The 15,739-nt window shown below is 47.1% G+C and overlaps 1 protein-coding gene, 1 long non-coding RNA gene and 1 pseudogene across 6 annotated transcripts in view; 1 reads left to right on the plus strand and 2 right to left on the minus strand.

The window, feature by feature from the left end:
- Positions 1–3,183: 3,183 nt before the first annotated feature.
- LOC127050376 (uncharacterized) lies at positions 3,184–7,980 on the minus strand. Its single transcript, XR_007774195.1, has 2 exons — positions 7,374–7,980; positions 3,184–6,699 (listed from the first exon to the last, which is right to left on the minus strand). It is a non-coding gene; the product is annotated as an uncharacterized LOC127050376 (long non-coding RNA).
- Positions 7,981–8,290: 310 nt separating this feature from the next.
- On the minus strand, positions 8,291–9,124 carry LOC127050371 (coiled-coil-helix-coiled-coil-helix domain-containing protein 2-like; annotated as a pseudogene).
- A 2,102-nt stretch (positions 9,125–11,226) lies between these two features.
- The window catches only part of USP34 (ubiquitin specific peptidase 34), a 318,010-nt gene continuing 313,497 nt past the window's right edge, over positions 11,227–15,739 (plus strand). For all 5 annotated transcript variants that reach the window (XM_050951989.1, XM_050951992.1, XM_050951990.1 and 2 more), the window contains exon 1: positions 11,227–11,524. In XM_050951989.1, the coding sequence (XP_050807946.1) occupies positions 11,482–11,524 (43 nt within the window). In that variant the 5' untranslated portion in view covers positions 11,227–11,481. The remainder of the gene's footprint in view (positions 11,525–15,739) is intronic.

Consider the following 15,739-nt stretch of genomic DNA (forward strand, 5'->3'; position numbering starts at 1 on the left):
AAAGAGAATTCACACAGTAATGTAGTATCCCCCTTAAGAAAATCAGAAGGCAGATGCTATAGATATGCCTTCACAATTATGTGTTCCTCTGTAATGAGCCCAGGAGATGGGAAGGAATTTAGTAGCTGATCTACTCTAGTAATGTTAGCTAGTAGACTGATATAGTGTCCATTCTTAGGTCAAGCTGGAAGAATTCCATACCACTTCAGAATGCACTGACAGAGCACAGGGCAAATGAGAAGTGTATTTTATTTAGATAGCATAAAACCCTATGACAGTGTCAGGGCTGCAGCTTGGGAAGTAACAGCTTAAAAAAAGGCAGGATTGGTACCTTCATTCAAGCCCAGGAGAGTCGTGCCCTTTTACAACAGTATGTGCTGCTCATTCAACCTTATGGCTCTCAGACTTTCAAAGAAGACTATTCAGAGAAATGGTGTCCTTTGATAAGTTTACTTTTTTTAACATGAAGAAAGACTTTAAAAAAAAATCAAGCCTTCACTTTATTAGAGAACTCAAGTTCTCTTTCAAGGGATGGTCCCTATGTGCATTCCAATTGCGGGTATGCATGTGTGCCGTGTACCAGAGCCGGAATAGTTCATAGTAGTGTCCATTGACCCACACATGTGTTGTGCATTGACTGCATGGTGCGTCCGAGGCTTTAAGAAGCCGTGCAGATCGACACCATTCCAGTTCCTTCTTATCGCCGCGTGGCCAGAGTTGAAACCCCTGTTCCTTGGTGGTCTTAGCTTGCTTTCAGGGCTGCACTTCTCCTGTTATTGCTGTATATAGTTCTTTATTGTATAGTTCTGTCCTCGTTTTTCCCCATCCTCAGCTTGTTAGTAGTCCATTTATTAGATTTGGAATTGGAATCAAAGCCTTTCCCCTTGGCAGGACTCTTCCTCTTCCTGGGATTATGCCCAGGCAAGCCAGGTTTAGGTACTGTGCTTCTTTGCCCTGGCTCGTTCTCTGCGAGCAACGAGCATCAATGCTGCCTCTGTCACTGAATCCTGCTCTATCTGCCACTCCTTCCCGCTCTGAACCCAGGAAGCTCATTAGTTTTGCTGCCGTAAGTTCCTAATGGAAGAGACAATGTGCCCTTGTGTGCCACAGGATGAGGCACCGATGGATCCGTCAGACCACTGATCCACCCCCAGCGTCCAGTCCCGCTCCCATCCCATCCTGCCCGGCACTGGCAGCACCGCCACATCTGCCCAAGCAACATCGTGTGCATAAGAAGCATACATGGGCACAAGGGTGGCTCCCCCAACGGGGACCATCCACAAGCCCAGTGTTTCCTGCCTGAGCTGTGCCTGAAAGTCCAGGCACTGTGCTCTGACAATGTTGACTTTGGACCTGGTGACCACTTCCCAGCCCTTGCCTCCATCACCATCCACTCCACTGGGATCATACAGTCTCTCCCACCCAATTCTGTGAACACTAGGACACCTGTCCCCCTTGACTGATACAGCAGAGCTGATGCTGCCGTTTGCTGGCTCCCCACCACGACCCACAGTGCTGGCTACCGTCGGTTCTCTGTCCCCAATTGAGGAACCTTTCCTATTGATGGACCACCTTCCATTGACTCCTGCTGCTCCAATGACTCCACCTCTGCTGGACCCATCCTCGGACTCAAGCGGATCCTGCCTTCTCGTCAGACTATTGCCACCCCAGATGGCAGCCCTACCCACCGGCTTCTGGGCAATTTGCCAACCCATCAATGCTCTCCATGCGCCATCAGTGCCTACGGCACTCATTTAGAAGTCCTTGCTTTGCCCAATCCGCCCATGCCTCTGGCACCACCAGAACTGTTGGCCCAGCAGGTCCCCACTGATGCCTCTTCCTCACACGATGACACACTCATCCCTCCCTCTCGCCTCCAGACAACCATGCTCAATATCAAGCCTTTCTTCATTATATAGCTGCTGTCCTTAATCTTCCCATGAATCAGTTCCTGGATAGTCTTCAGCCTCCAGGCCCTGCTCAGAGTGCCTTACCCATCCCTAATGCCATCATTCAGCCTCCACAGGCGGTCTGGCACACACTGGCTTCCTGTGCACCTACTCCAAAGCGGGCTGAATGCTGCTACTCTGTGCTGGCCAAGGATACAAACTTTCTTTTCCACCACCTGTTTCTGAATTCCCTGGTGGTCCAGGTGGCCATGGAGCGTGCCTGCCAACAACACCTTTGCTCCATCCCCCCTGACCAGGCAGCCAAAAAACTTGACCTTATCGGATGTAAGGTTTACTCCTTTGTGGGCCTCCACTTCTGTACCGTCAGTTACTAAGCTATCCTGGCCAAGTATGATTCCTGTTCATATACCAAACTCAGAGTTCCTCGACTTCCTTCCCCCAGACAAACAGGGCTTTCAGTTGCTCATAGATGAAGGCACGCTGGTCTCCAAAGTCACGCTTCAAGATGCAGAGGATGCCACCAATACCACCTCCCGATCGCTAGCCTCTGGAGTGGTGCATCTTCACAACTTATGGCTACAATCCAGCGGCTTCCCAAAGAAGGTCCAGACTACCCTTGAAGACCTTTCCTTTGATAACCACAAAATTTTCAGTGACAAGATTGACAAGTTCCTTCACTCCCTAAAAGTCTCCCGAGCTACCCTCCAATCCCTGGCCCTCTACACCCCTGACCCCACTTATAGGCAAAACCAATCCTCTTTCCGTCCCCACCCCTGACAGACGTACCAATCTTACCCCCAATTCCAGCCTGAGCAACCCTACTGCCATCTGCAGCAGTCTAACACTTCTACCTCTGCTGCTTCTATGTTCATCCACTGTTCCTCCAGACAAAACTTTTGACTCCTTTGCAGAGAACCGCATGTGAGGGTTCCCCCGGGGGTGCATCTGGAACTGAGATATTACTAAGCCCCCTGACCGACCAGCTTGGGCTCCCTCTCACACTACTTCTGTGACAAGCTGCAAAGCCTTCCAGCCTGCACTTTCACCAGCATTCACACAAGTAGAGAGACATCCAGCTGCAGTTACACGCAAGCTTTTAACCACCAGCTTTCCAGCCTAGGACCCCTGAGCAGTACCGTCTGGCCCTGGTCAAATCTGGCCAGTATATGGGTTTAATATCCGTCCCGCCTCTCCCTCAATATGAAGAGAAAAATGCACACTTGTGGTAAACAAGCAGCGATTTTCCTCAAGCACTCCAGTCAAAGCTCACTGGTTTGGATTAAAATAGAAAATAAATTTATTAACTACAAAAGATAGATTTTAAGTGATAGCAACAGATCAAAGCAGATTACCTATCAAATAAACAAAAATACAACTGAAACTTAATATACCAGATTGATTGGATATTAATAGCAGATTCTCACCCTAACTGATGGTACAGGCAGACCTGTAGATTCTTAAGGCATGAGCTATGCTTGCTTTGCAGCTTGGAATCCCCAGGTGTTTCATACACAGGTTAGAAATCACTTTAGCCTGTGTCCAGCACTTCCCCCAGTTCAGTCTTTGGTCCTCAGGTGTTTCCAGGAGTCTTCTTGTGTAGAGAGTGCAAAACCACAGATGATGTCACTCCCTGCCTTATATAGATTTTGCATAGAGCAGGGAACTTTTGTTTTAAAGCTTGGTTCCCAGACCAGTTTCTGGAAAAATACTGACATCCCAAGATGGAGTCCAGCATCATGTGGCCTGGTCATATGTCCTTGTAGAGTCATAGCAGCTATTACTTACAGGCTGCCTGTAGCATTTTCAGGAAGGCTCACCAGGTGGGGGATAAGCTTCGCCTAAAGCCTACTGTTCTTCCTAATTTCCCATTACCACTGTTGTGGAAAAATTCACCTACAAATCATTCTTGATCAGAGACTCAGCCTGAGGCCTGTTTACTGATAACACACCAATGCGCTGGGGGCAGCAGCTATTGGAACTGCTCCCCCGAAGCAAAGCATACAGGAGCTTTTAAAGCTTAAAACTGCAAACAAATTACACACAGTTAAGTAATGGTGTCCATATTAGGAATTAAGATACACATACTTGGGTAATAGTGACATTATTAGGAATTAGAGAGTTAGGGTCTCTTGGTACTTTCCAGTGTTTTTTCGCAACCTTGCCCGATACGGGTGCAATTTTAGTTAAGGTCTTTTTTGGTACTTTATGGGGTGTTTCTTACACAACTGTCCTTTACAGGGTACAGTTACACAATGGGGCCAATTACACAATTGGGATAGGAGAGGACATCTAAAAATTCATTTCAGATAATTGCTTCACACAAGTGGTTATTATATTTCATAAGCAGTAGACACATTGCAAATTGTTCTTGTTTTGGGGCTTTTCCACCCCCTTCCCTTTGCCCCCTCCCCCCCGCCATGTCTTATCCTTTGACCGCCACTGTCAGGGAGCACAACACTTGGCTTAGCTCAGGTTTGGGGCCTGCTAGCTGCAAGACAGGCCTAGACCAAGCGTGTAAAAGCCTAGACCATCAGGGCCAGCTTAATTTTCCACCCCACCATGAATAGGCCATTCCCCACCCACTCTCTAGACTGAAAGCATCTTACCTAATGGGCGTTACCCAGGTGTAACTACATTGGAAGTCCAGATACATAATCTGTATTTATAACTTCAGATACAAAAGTGATACATGCATACATTACAAATAGGATAATCATATTCAGCAAATGATAACTTTTCCAGTGACACCTGAGATGACTTATCTTGCATAAAATACATCATAATTATGATATAATAATATTACTATGAAGAATATGGGATGCAGTGTCAAACAGCGAACCTTCCTCCACTCCACCAGTTACACCCCATGTCATCTTTGGAGGCTTCCTTGACCCTCTTTGCCCTCAGCTGAGGCAAGATTACCACAACCTAATGGGTGCTGGACATCACCTGCCAAGGCTACCTAATAGGAAAACATTTCTTTCCTTCCCTCCTCACCACCCTCCTCATGGTTGCCCCTCGTACCGCTCCCAATACCACCTCTTCCAACAGGAAGTGGATGCCCTCCTCTGCAGGGAGGCCATAGAGCCCATGCTGCAGCACTATCACAGCTGTGGCTTTTACTCCCCCTATTTTCTCAGATCGAAGAAAGGGGGTGGTATCTGCCCTACTCTGAACCTCTGCTTGCTCAACGGTTCTGCTTCCAGATGCTCACGCTTCCCCTGATATTCCTGTGTCTTCCCAATGGAGCATGGTTCTCAGCTCTCGATATGAAGGGTGCCTGTTTTCATACTGATATTCGTCCTGCCCACCACAAATTCCTGTACTTTGTGGTAGGCGATTCTCACTACCAGTTCTGAGTCCTTGCCTTTGGTATTCCCACTGGCCCCCATAGTGGCGGCATATATGCCCTGCCTGGGACATTCCTTCTTCCCCTACCTCAATGACTGGCTCCTCGTTGCACCTTCCCACACTCGTCTCCTCACCACTATCCAAACCCTGCGTGCCTTGCTTGGCAAACTTGGTATCTGCATCATCGAAATAAAATCACTTACTCCTACTTGCAACCGCATCTTTCTAGGGGAGCACCTTGACTCTGTTGCGGCTCAGCCACCCTACCCTCAGACTGTTTCACCACTCTCATTGCAATGCTTTGCTGTCGACTATGCACATGCATCCACCGGTGCCTCTCACACCTCAGCCATATTACAGCCTACACAGCAGTGATGCTCTTCGGTCGCCTTCACATGCGCTGCCTTCAACTATGGCTCTGCTTGACTTACAACCCACAGACGAACTCTCTCACCAAATCAGTCCTCCTCCCCACTTCTGTCCTTACCTCCCTCACTTGGTGGTACAACCTATCCTTCACCCTAATGGGTGTCCCTTTCAAACCTCTGGTGCCACTCACCACCGATGCCTCTCTGGCATATTGGGGAGTGCATGTGGAAGGCCACATAACCCAGGGCCTCTGGTTGCCCAGGTAAGCAAGAATGCACATCAATGTCCTCAAACTCCACACCATTCGCCTGGCCTGCTGAGTGCCCCCTGCAACTCCTCCACTCCTGCTATGTCCAACTGCTCTTCAACAACATGGCAACGGTCATATATGTCAACAAGCAAGGTGGGGCCCGTTCCCCCACCCTCGGTGCAGAGGCTGTTCTCCTTTGGAATTGGTGCACCTTCTCCGTGCAAGCAGCTCAGTTGCTCCTTCCATGCCAACCATGAATGGGAACTCCACGACCCCATGCTCCGCTCCATCTTTGCCATTGAGGCATACCTCGCTGGGATTTCTTTGCCAGGGTGGACAATCACAAACTCTCTCTTCAGTTTCAAGGAAGTCCTAGGCCTAGGCTTGCAAGATGATGCCCCTCTCCTCCCTTGGACTGCCTAACTGTGCTATGCCTTCCCACCCATTTCTCTGCTTCTGCAAGTCTCACTCAAAATACGCTGGGGATTGGGCAATGGTCCTCCTTGTGGCCCCGGCTTATCCTGGCCAGAACTGGTTTACGGACCTTCTTTTCCTCTCCAATCCGCCTTCCTGAACTTCTGACATAGGCCCACGGCCACATCCAACACCCCAATCTCACCATCTTCACCTCACAGCCTGATATTTGGATGGGGCTTATGGATAGACATGGTATGTTCTGCTCCCATCTGCAACATCCTTACGCACAACCAGTGCCCATCCACCAGAGCGTCCTATGAAGCTAAATGGTGCCGCTTCACCCTTTGGTCGCGTGACCGTGGCTACATCTCCATCCCTGTCATCCTGAGCTACCTCCTTCACCTCTTATGTCAGAAGTCTCATAAAATTCATTTGGGCTACTCACATAAGTACAACTCCACGTGTGCTTAAGTAACTGCAGGACTGGATCTTCACTGTCTGCTGTTGTTCATGTGAGTCTTTCAAATAGCAACAGTGGAAAGAGACTTTTTAAAATGGGTTAATATGATTGTAAAATTAAATAGGCAGGTGGGCAGATTCATAGGCAAGTGAAGTAGCTGAATCTTCTTTAATTTTTTAAAATTACTAGCTTTGAAGCTGTTTCCCTTTTAGATTTTAGAATATGTAGATCCCCTTTTGTTTTACTATCTTGACTATCTGAGTTACTATAGAGAATTCTTTCCTGGGTGCTGGCTAGTGAGTCTTGCCCATATGCTCAGGGTTTAAATGATCGCTATATTTGGGGTCGGAAAGGAATTTTCCTCCAGGGAAGATTGGCCAGAGGCCCTGGAGGTTTTTCGCCTTCCTCTGCGGCATGGGGCATGGGTCACTTGCTGGAGGATTCTCTGCACCTTGAGGTCTTTAAACCATGATTTGAGGACTTCAATAACTCAGACATAGGTTAGGGGTTTGTTACAGGAGTGGGTGGGTGAGATTCTGTGGCCTGCATTGAGCAGGAGGTCAGACTAGATGACCATAATGGTCCCTTCTGACCTTAAGTCTATGAATCTATGAACCTCAGACAATCTGGCTTCACTCACTCCTCAGTTCATGTCCACCTGGTGGCGCTCAGTGCCTTCCTCCTTCTGGTGGATGGCTTCTCCATCTTCACTCACCCAACTACCGTCTGCTTCCTCTGCGGCCTTCTCAATGTCTTTCCCTTGGTCTGCAAGTCGACCCCTCCCTGGGAGCTTAACTTGGTCCTCGCTGCCCTTTGAACCCCGTGCCATGTGCTCCTTCACCCACCTTTCCATGAAGGTCATCTTCTTTGTGGCCATTACTTCTGCACATTGTATCAGTGAACTGGCAGCCATGATGGCGGACCCTCCCTTTACTGTCTTTCACAAAGACAAGGTCTCCCTCCGCCTCCACCCCAAATTTCTCCCTAAGGTAGCATCCCTGTTCCACCTCAAGCAATGTGTACATCTCCCCGCCTTTTACCCCAAGCTACATGCTTCCCCAAGTCACTGTGCACTCTGCTCCCTGGAAGTATGTAGGGCACTCACATTCTATCTTCAATGCACCCGCCCCTTTTGCACTTCCCCACACCTCTTCATGGCCATTGCAGACTGCTTTTGAGACAATGCGCTCTCCTCACAACCTGTTTCCTGTAGGATCTGCTGCTGTATTACTGATGGCTATACTCTCTCTCACATTCGTCCCCCACCAGGGGTCACTGCTCATTCCATGCGGGCTCATGCCACCATGTCAGCCTTCCTCATAGACATTCTGTGACAGGACATTTGTTGTGCGGCCACTTGGTCATCCGTCCATATCTTTGCCACACAGTATGCCATTGTCCCTGCCGCGCTTGCAGACTTGCTGTCGGATGAGCTGTTACACACACTGACTGCTGTTAAGACCTCATGCCCACCTCCGTGCTGAACACTGCTTACTACTCTCCCACTATTGGAATCCACATAGGGACCATAACTTTTTTTTTTTAACATTGAGATAATTTTATTTAGTCTTAGTCTCACATTTACACAACTGCAGGAATGTAATCAGCAGAAAACTAGTTTTGATTAGGCCCCTTGAAATATTTTGCCCATCTTCAGAATCTTATACAACTCCCACCCCTGATCTCTCATTTAGACCTATCCTGTTACAATCCAGCATGTTTATCAATGTTGCAGAAAAATCAAAAGGACCCTCTAAGTTTTGGGCATTCAGTTGTGAATATATGAACTAACAAGATGTCACAGATAGCTTTAGACTTTAGAAGTGTACTAGTGAAGCATCTTTTAATTTTAGATCTTTGAATGCTCATTTTCAGCTTCTTCATTCTGTAGAATTTGATTAGGATAAACCATTAGCAAACCTGCATTGCTTCAACACCTCGCTGAAACCCTCACAGAGTTTGAGGTCACTCTGGTTCTGTGCACACTCCAAAAGCTGCTTCATTTCATACTGGTGGGGTGGGGGGGTAGTGGGACTGCTGCTGGTATGCAGGCTGGGCTGCTTGAGGCTCCTGGTAAGTAATGTCAGGCCTTGCAGCTTCAGAGCTGCTTCCTCCACCAAATCTTCCTGTCATGGCATGACCCAGCGTGTGTCCTACAGCTGAGCCTACTGCTACTCCTGCAGCTGTTGTAGCCATCTGCGCCATCAGACCAGGCTGCCATGGTGCAGGAGATGCCACCGCAGATGCAGGGGCAGGTGCTGGTACTGGAGCATGAGCTGCAGGGGGTGGGGGTGCAGCTCTCATTTGCGGTGCACGACTGGCCGGGGGCGCCATGCGGGACGTGCGGCTCCTGCTGCCGAAGGTTACTTACCCCAACTGGAGCTTCTTCAAAACGTGTGGTCCCTATCTGGATTCCAATACCAGCCCTCCATTCCCTCTGCTGCTGGCTCCGTGCTCCTGTGTAGGAGGGAATTGGTGGCATCGACTTGCGTGGCTTCTTAAAGCCATGGATGTGCCACCTTACTGTGCATGTCTATCCCTTAACATGTTTGTATTTCTTTTAAATGTGACATTAACTCTGTAACAAGGAAAACATAAATATTACATATGTGCAAAGTTGTTAACTTCAGTTGCTTAACTTCCTATTGCTTGAGACTACACTTATGATATTGCATTTATAGTTTATTTTGTCTTCCTCTATTTCGAACAGAAAGTAAACAAATCTACAACTATTTAATTGAATGCAGTTTACAAGCTTTACTGTAGTCTGTTTCCTCATGTCCAACTGGGAAAGTAATATTTCACAGGGGTGTTTTTAGGATTCACTATTTTGAGCCAGATTCTTCCTCCCTTACTCACTTGTAGTCCCATGTTGTATTTTAGTGCCTGACTACACGTTATATTCACATTTTACTTAACTTACAAGTGCAATAGCTATGAAACACTAGCTTCCTGTTTGGACACACTTATTCTGGAAGAAGAGCGCTTTTTTTCTGGTTTAGCTTAATTCACTAACCTGGAAAAAAGACACTCTTATACACCCCAGGGAGCTATTCTGGAATAGTTTGTGAGGACTATAGCTGTTCTAGTTAACTTTATGCAGCAAGTAATTGAATAACAACTAGCAACAGGAAAGTTTATTGAAATCGATGGGGATTATATCCAGGGGCAGTAGCTGTAACTGAGAATAGAATTTGACCTATTTCTTACAATGGAGTAATTTGACCCACTGTTGTTTTTTAAAGGGCATTTGCTCTAGTTTGCTCTTGGCTTAATAAATTTAGCATTTAAATATACAAACTGGAGTTTGATCTTAACACTTTATTGAAAGGAACAGGGAGTGGGAGGAGGAATTTACACCTTTGCTGTTGTTTAGGTGTAGACAAGATTTCCAAGTGACTAGTAATTCTGGACTTCGGAGCATATCCAGCAGAGCAGCAAATCAGCATGCAATGTGCATTATGAGGTTGTGAATGCACTAACATGTTCCCTGCTAATTGGTCTGTGTAGATCCTGCTAGTGCACACTAAAAGCACCCTAGTGTGCTTTAACACTGCACTGTTTCAGACAGTGTTGAAAACAGACCCTTTAAAGTTTTCATTATTTGAGCACTCAAGCACTGAGGCAGCCAAAATCACTATAGTCTTTTAAAAATATTGGCCAAGTTTTTGTTTGTTTAAACAAAATCCCAACTTTTGCATTGCATCTATTCTTATTCACATGCTATGTGGCAATCAGTTATTTAAATCTATGTAGAACAATATACTACTTCACCACGGGGTGGTACAACACGAATGAAAAGGCAGTTTTTAAAATCTAGAAAATACTGGGTTTGGGTAAAGAACAGTCAAAGCAGACCATGTGATACCGTATACTGGAACAATATATGTACATTTTGGTAAAGGTACATTCAGGCTAAAGGTGCCCTCTTCAGGTGCTGAGAACTGCAAGCTTTATCTGAAAGCTCATGTCTTAACTGACAAGTTTATGAATGTGTGGGTTGAGATACCTGGGCTGACTATGTGATATGGGCAAGTGACTGCACAGGGGTAGCTGCAAAGGCAAGATGTCAGCCCCGGATTCCAGTGCAAACTTTGCATTTTTGTAATGGCAGCGTTAAATGTTCTCCAAGTGTTACATTTCTCACCGATTACAGTAGTAAGAATCAGGAAATTAAAGGGCTCCAGGCAGCCAGCGCGTTAGGCAGAGCAAACCGCCGTTCAGTGAAGCCATGAGGGGCACTCGGGTGCGGGAGAGGGAGTTGAGGGGGGCGCTCCGGTGGGGGAGGAGCAGCCTCCCTGCCACCGACGCCATTTTACGCTTCCGGTCCCGATTTCCGCCCCACCCCCCGCCGCTCAGTCCGGGGTGGGAGCGGGAGAGGACCGGCCCTGGAGGGAGGGGCGAGGGCGGAGGGACTCGGCCGCCTCCGTCCCCTGCCTGGTCGGAAATAGCCGAGCTGAGCCCGAGCGCCCTGCCCCCCTCCTCCTTCCCCCACAGCAAAATGGCGGCGCGTGGAGTCCCTGGGAGCCAGTGAGTGACTCGGCTTCTCCTCCCCGCCGCCGCCGCCGCCGCCACAGGCTCATTTGCATTGATCAGCCGCCCCCTCCCCCCTCCCGGATCCCAGACCGGCCCCTCTCCCCCCCACCCCCCCATCAATCAGCACCGAGTGGATCAATCAATGGTCGGGAGGAGGCGGCGGCGGCGGCTGCTGCTGTTAATGAACAATGTGTGAGAGCTGCGCCGAGCTGCTGGAGGTGTTAAATGAGAGTAAGTGCGGCCGCCCCCTCGCCCGGCCGGTCCCCCGTCCCCCCCGCAGGACGTATAACGGCCTTCCCGCCCGGCGGGGCCTCCCATGCCGCGGGGTGGGCTGAGGAGACCTGTCCGCCCGGGGTAGGGATAATCCGCCCGCCTGGGCCCCGGGCGGGCGGGCTCCTAATTTCCCCTCCTGGGCCCCTCAGCACAGGGAGGTCGTGCCCCCTCGTAACGCTGCTGCCCCCCCCCCCCCTCCCGGCGGCGCCCAGTCCGCTCCTTCCATCGCGGCCCGGGAAGCCGCCGCAAGGCCTAGTGCCGCCGGGCGAAGAGCTGGCGGCCAGGCCTGGGCAGGTTCTCTGCGAGCAGAGAGGCGGATGATCCCATTGTATTGGGGTCCTCGGCTGGGCAGCGGTCTTGTGTCGCCGTTTTCAGGCCGGGCTGGCGGAGGGGAACCCGGCCCTGACACGCGTCCGTCCCGGCTTTGAAACGGTGTCTTGGCCCGGCGAGCTCCCCGCTGTCTCCGCTTGAGACTTGGCTCTTGGCTCCTTCCAAAGTTTCCGCATCACAAGTGGGAGTTACCTAAGGCGGGGGGCTCGGGCCCCGCACGCTTGCAGCCCGGGGGGGCCCTCCACTCTACCCCACCCCAGCCGAATCCGGTACAAAGCATCTTTCACCTCCTGTGCAGCAGGCCTCGGGCATCTCCTGGAACCGGTTCCAACTAAGCTGTCGGGGGCAGGCCCAGTATCTCTTCCGTGTTTTGTAATGTTGTGTACGTAGGCAGTGCTTAATAAATAAGCCAACTTAATCAAATACATTTGGTGTGGAGGTGCTGGGGTGTTTAATAAACACAGTGTGTAAAGCTGTGACTAGAAGCAAGTTTGGAAAGGTTTACATTTAATAAACGCCATTTAGCTATTGCGGTATATACAGTTTAGAGGCAGATCTTACTGTGATGGAGTGAAATGTAGATCATGATGCAAGTACTATACATTCCCTTTTTAACTTCTGAGAGGCCTGATCACAGGGGTTGTTCAGTTTTAAAATACATTGATACATATCACTCTGTTTACATGTGTTTTAGTGCCCCCTTTTTTTTCTTCCTGTAAACACTTACTATTTAGCTATGATCAACATCACTATTTTTGAGACATATTTAAGTTATAAACCTAAGTGATAGTAGGTAAGGGCCTGGAGACATGAGTAAAACAGATTACAAATTAACCTCAGGCAACTGTTGATTGTTAAAATCACTTTACTGGCTGGTTTGGTCAAGCTTGTGATTTTAACATCTTATTTTGAGCAGTGCTTGTTCGCATTGTTTACTTATGTTAATCATTATTATCCCAGACACAAGGATGGTGAGGTAATGTCTTTTGTTAGACCAACTTCAGGTCTGTTCAAGCTTGAAAGCTGCTTTCTCACCAACAGAAGTTGGTCCAATAAAAGATATGACCTCACCCACCTTGTGTGTGTCTCTAACATCTGAGACCAACAGGGCTACAACAACTCTGCATACATATGCTAGCTATCCTATCATCCCTCCCCCCATTACAATATTTGGGGTGGAGTGTAGGGTAAATTTTGATAAAATGTAGATTGTGTGTTTGATCTGCCAGTTTATTTTAAACAACTGATCTTTAACAGATTGACTGTAGAACTAGTTCAGTCATCAGTCTGTCTGATAACTTTATTGGAAGAGAGAATTCATTTGGTGGTGGCCTGATGGCATCAATGTATAAATTTAATAAAGATTGGTCTGTTTGAATGTTAATTATTTAGGCTGTAATAAAACATAAATTTCAATATGTGAAGCCTAATATTACTTGATTTCTATAGTTAATCTAGTTTGGAAACCATCTTTCAATTGAGGTTCAAATAATTGGATCGTTAATTAAAGATAAGTGTTTTATGCATGCCTTCTTTTTTTAACAGTGGCTTATCTGTAAATAGGGTAGTAGGTTCTGTATATTTTAATGATGTGATTCTGCTATTCTTAAATTTGAAAAGGAAAGATGACTTTGGTAGTTAATTTCCTGGGGAAAGTTATGCTTCACTGTTGTCTTACATTTAACCTCCATAAACTCCGTTCAAACAACATATAAAGCTGTCTTAAACCCACAGAAACAGTTGTCATTTGTAATAAGGCTGAATATAATTTTTTGTTCAGACATTAAAATACTGGTGGTGCAATATATAAGCTACTGGAAAAGCTAAATGTAATAGAGTGAATTAAAGAGGGAGTCCTAGCTTTATTATTAATATCTTTATTTGTATAGCTTTACTTTAGTGCCCTTGCATTATTTACATGGATTTTTAATTTATGTGCACCAAAAAAATCATTGCATGCCTCATTTTAAAAATTATATTTCAGTAAAAATGAAAAATCATTGTAAAAATGAGATCATGACCAAAATGTGTGAGCCTGAGACTGCTAGCAATTTTCTTTCCTGTCTACTGAGCATTTGGGATTGCCTCTTAACTGTACTAAAACTACTGAATTAGTATCTTGACAGAGATCCAGAAATGTAAACTGAAAGTTCAACAGCATCATCTTGCTTCACTGTTAGAAGGCAGTTATTATACAGAACAACCTCCCCCCAAAAATACTTCTGCCTTTTGTCTTTATTTACTTTAAAATTCCTGATGTAATTATCTGGCACTGTTTGTATTACAGGAGATTCAGCAAAAAAAACAGACTGCTGAGCCTTGATGCTCTGTTGAGAGCACATGGGAATTCCCTATTTTGTTCATAGGACAGAACAATGAATTTTACCAATTTAGGCTCTGATAGTGCAAATACTTATGTACAAGCTTATCTTTAAGCACAGTAGTAGTCCTGTTTGACTTCAGTGTGATAAAGCATGTGCATAAGTGTTTGCAGGATTGGAGCCCCAGTCCAGCAATGACCTCTATATTGGTATAGCAGTGTTTCTCAAACTGGCGTCGCCACTTGTGTAGGGAAAGCCCCTGGCGGGCCAGGACGGTTTGTTTACCTGCCCCATCCGCAGGTCTGGCCGACCGTGGCTCCCACTGGCTGTGGTTCGCTGCTCTGGGCCAATGGGGGCTGCTGGAAGCAGCATGGGCCGAGGGACTTACTGGCTGCCGCTTCCAGCAGCTCCCATTGGCCTGCAGCAGCGAACCGCGGCCAGTGGGAGCTGCGATCGGCCGGACCTGCGGACGGGGCAGGTAAACAAACCGGCCCGGCCCACCAGGGGCTTTTCCTACACAAGCGGTGACCCCAGTTTGAGAAACACTGTGGTACAGGGATCTGCCTGCATGGAGAGCTCATTGCAGGATCTCAGGTCCTTAAGCTTGATTCTGTAACCTATCGCATTTGTCAGTGGGTCTACACATGAGTAAATACTACGCAATTTGAATAAATGTAGCAATATTTGGGGCCCATAATTTAAAAAAAAATGTAGTTTCTCATGAGTGGTAATGATCAGTGTAATTATTTATTTTTCAAAATACAAAGCTTAAGTACTACATTTAAGCATGTCAAACGTAGCTGTGTAGCATCCTGTTTTGCTGGGCATTGTACAAACATTTTGAAATAAATGATCCCTGCCTCAAAGACCTTATGAGCCAAGAAACATGCATAGTTGGTATACATTTACAGCATGTGATGTGATGACACTTACAGCTGCTATGTTGTATACTGTGACTGTGTACCGTCTGGGGAAAACAGAAAATGTACATGCATACGCCTAAGGATTCATGTGGGTACCAGACTAAAAATGGTAATATTCCAAGAGTTAAGAATAGAATATATTTATAAGTCATGCATCTTTAAAAAACAAAACAAACATATGAGTTGGGCATACAGGGTGTAGTGACTTTTTATAAACTCCAGTGACTGTCTTTCTTATTTGGCAAGCATTATAAAGGCCTGTTCTTGGTTACGCTTGTCACTGGTCAGGGCTTGCTGCTCCTTTGACTTCTTCTCACATCTGAGTGCATCCTTCCAGGTAACTGGCCTCTTACCTTCATCTGGCCTCCTTCCCTGCAGCCTCTGCTTCTCTCCCCCCCCTGTTCTTTAAGGGCTATCCTTTGATCAGTTTCAAAATCCTTTGTTTCCACCATTGTCTCTTGAACCTGCTTAAACCAATTTATGTGGCCAACCAGGGGGTCAGGGATAGACTTCACAGCAGTTGCTATCAACTAATTGTCTCCCTTCCTGCATAGATAGTGACCCCTCCCCTCTCTTGTAATCATATTGCAAACAGCACA

This window comes from Gopherus flavomarginatus, chromosome 4, assembly GCF_025201925.1.
Source record: "Gopherus flavomarginatus isolate rGopFla2 chromosome 4, rGopFla2.mat.asm, whole genome shotgun sequence".
In the NCBI taxonomy this organism is placed as follows: domain Eukaryota; kingdom Metazoa; phylum Chordata; order Testudines; family Testudinidae; genus Gopherus; species Gopherus flavomarginatus.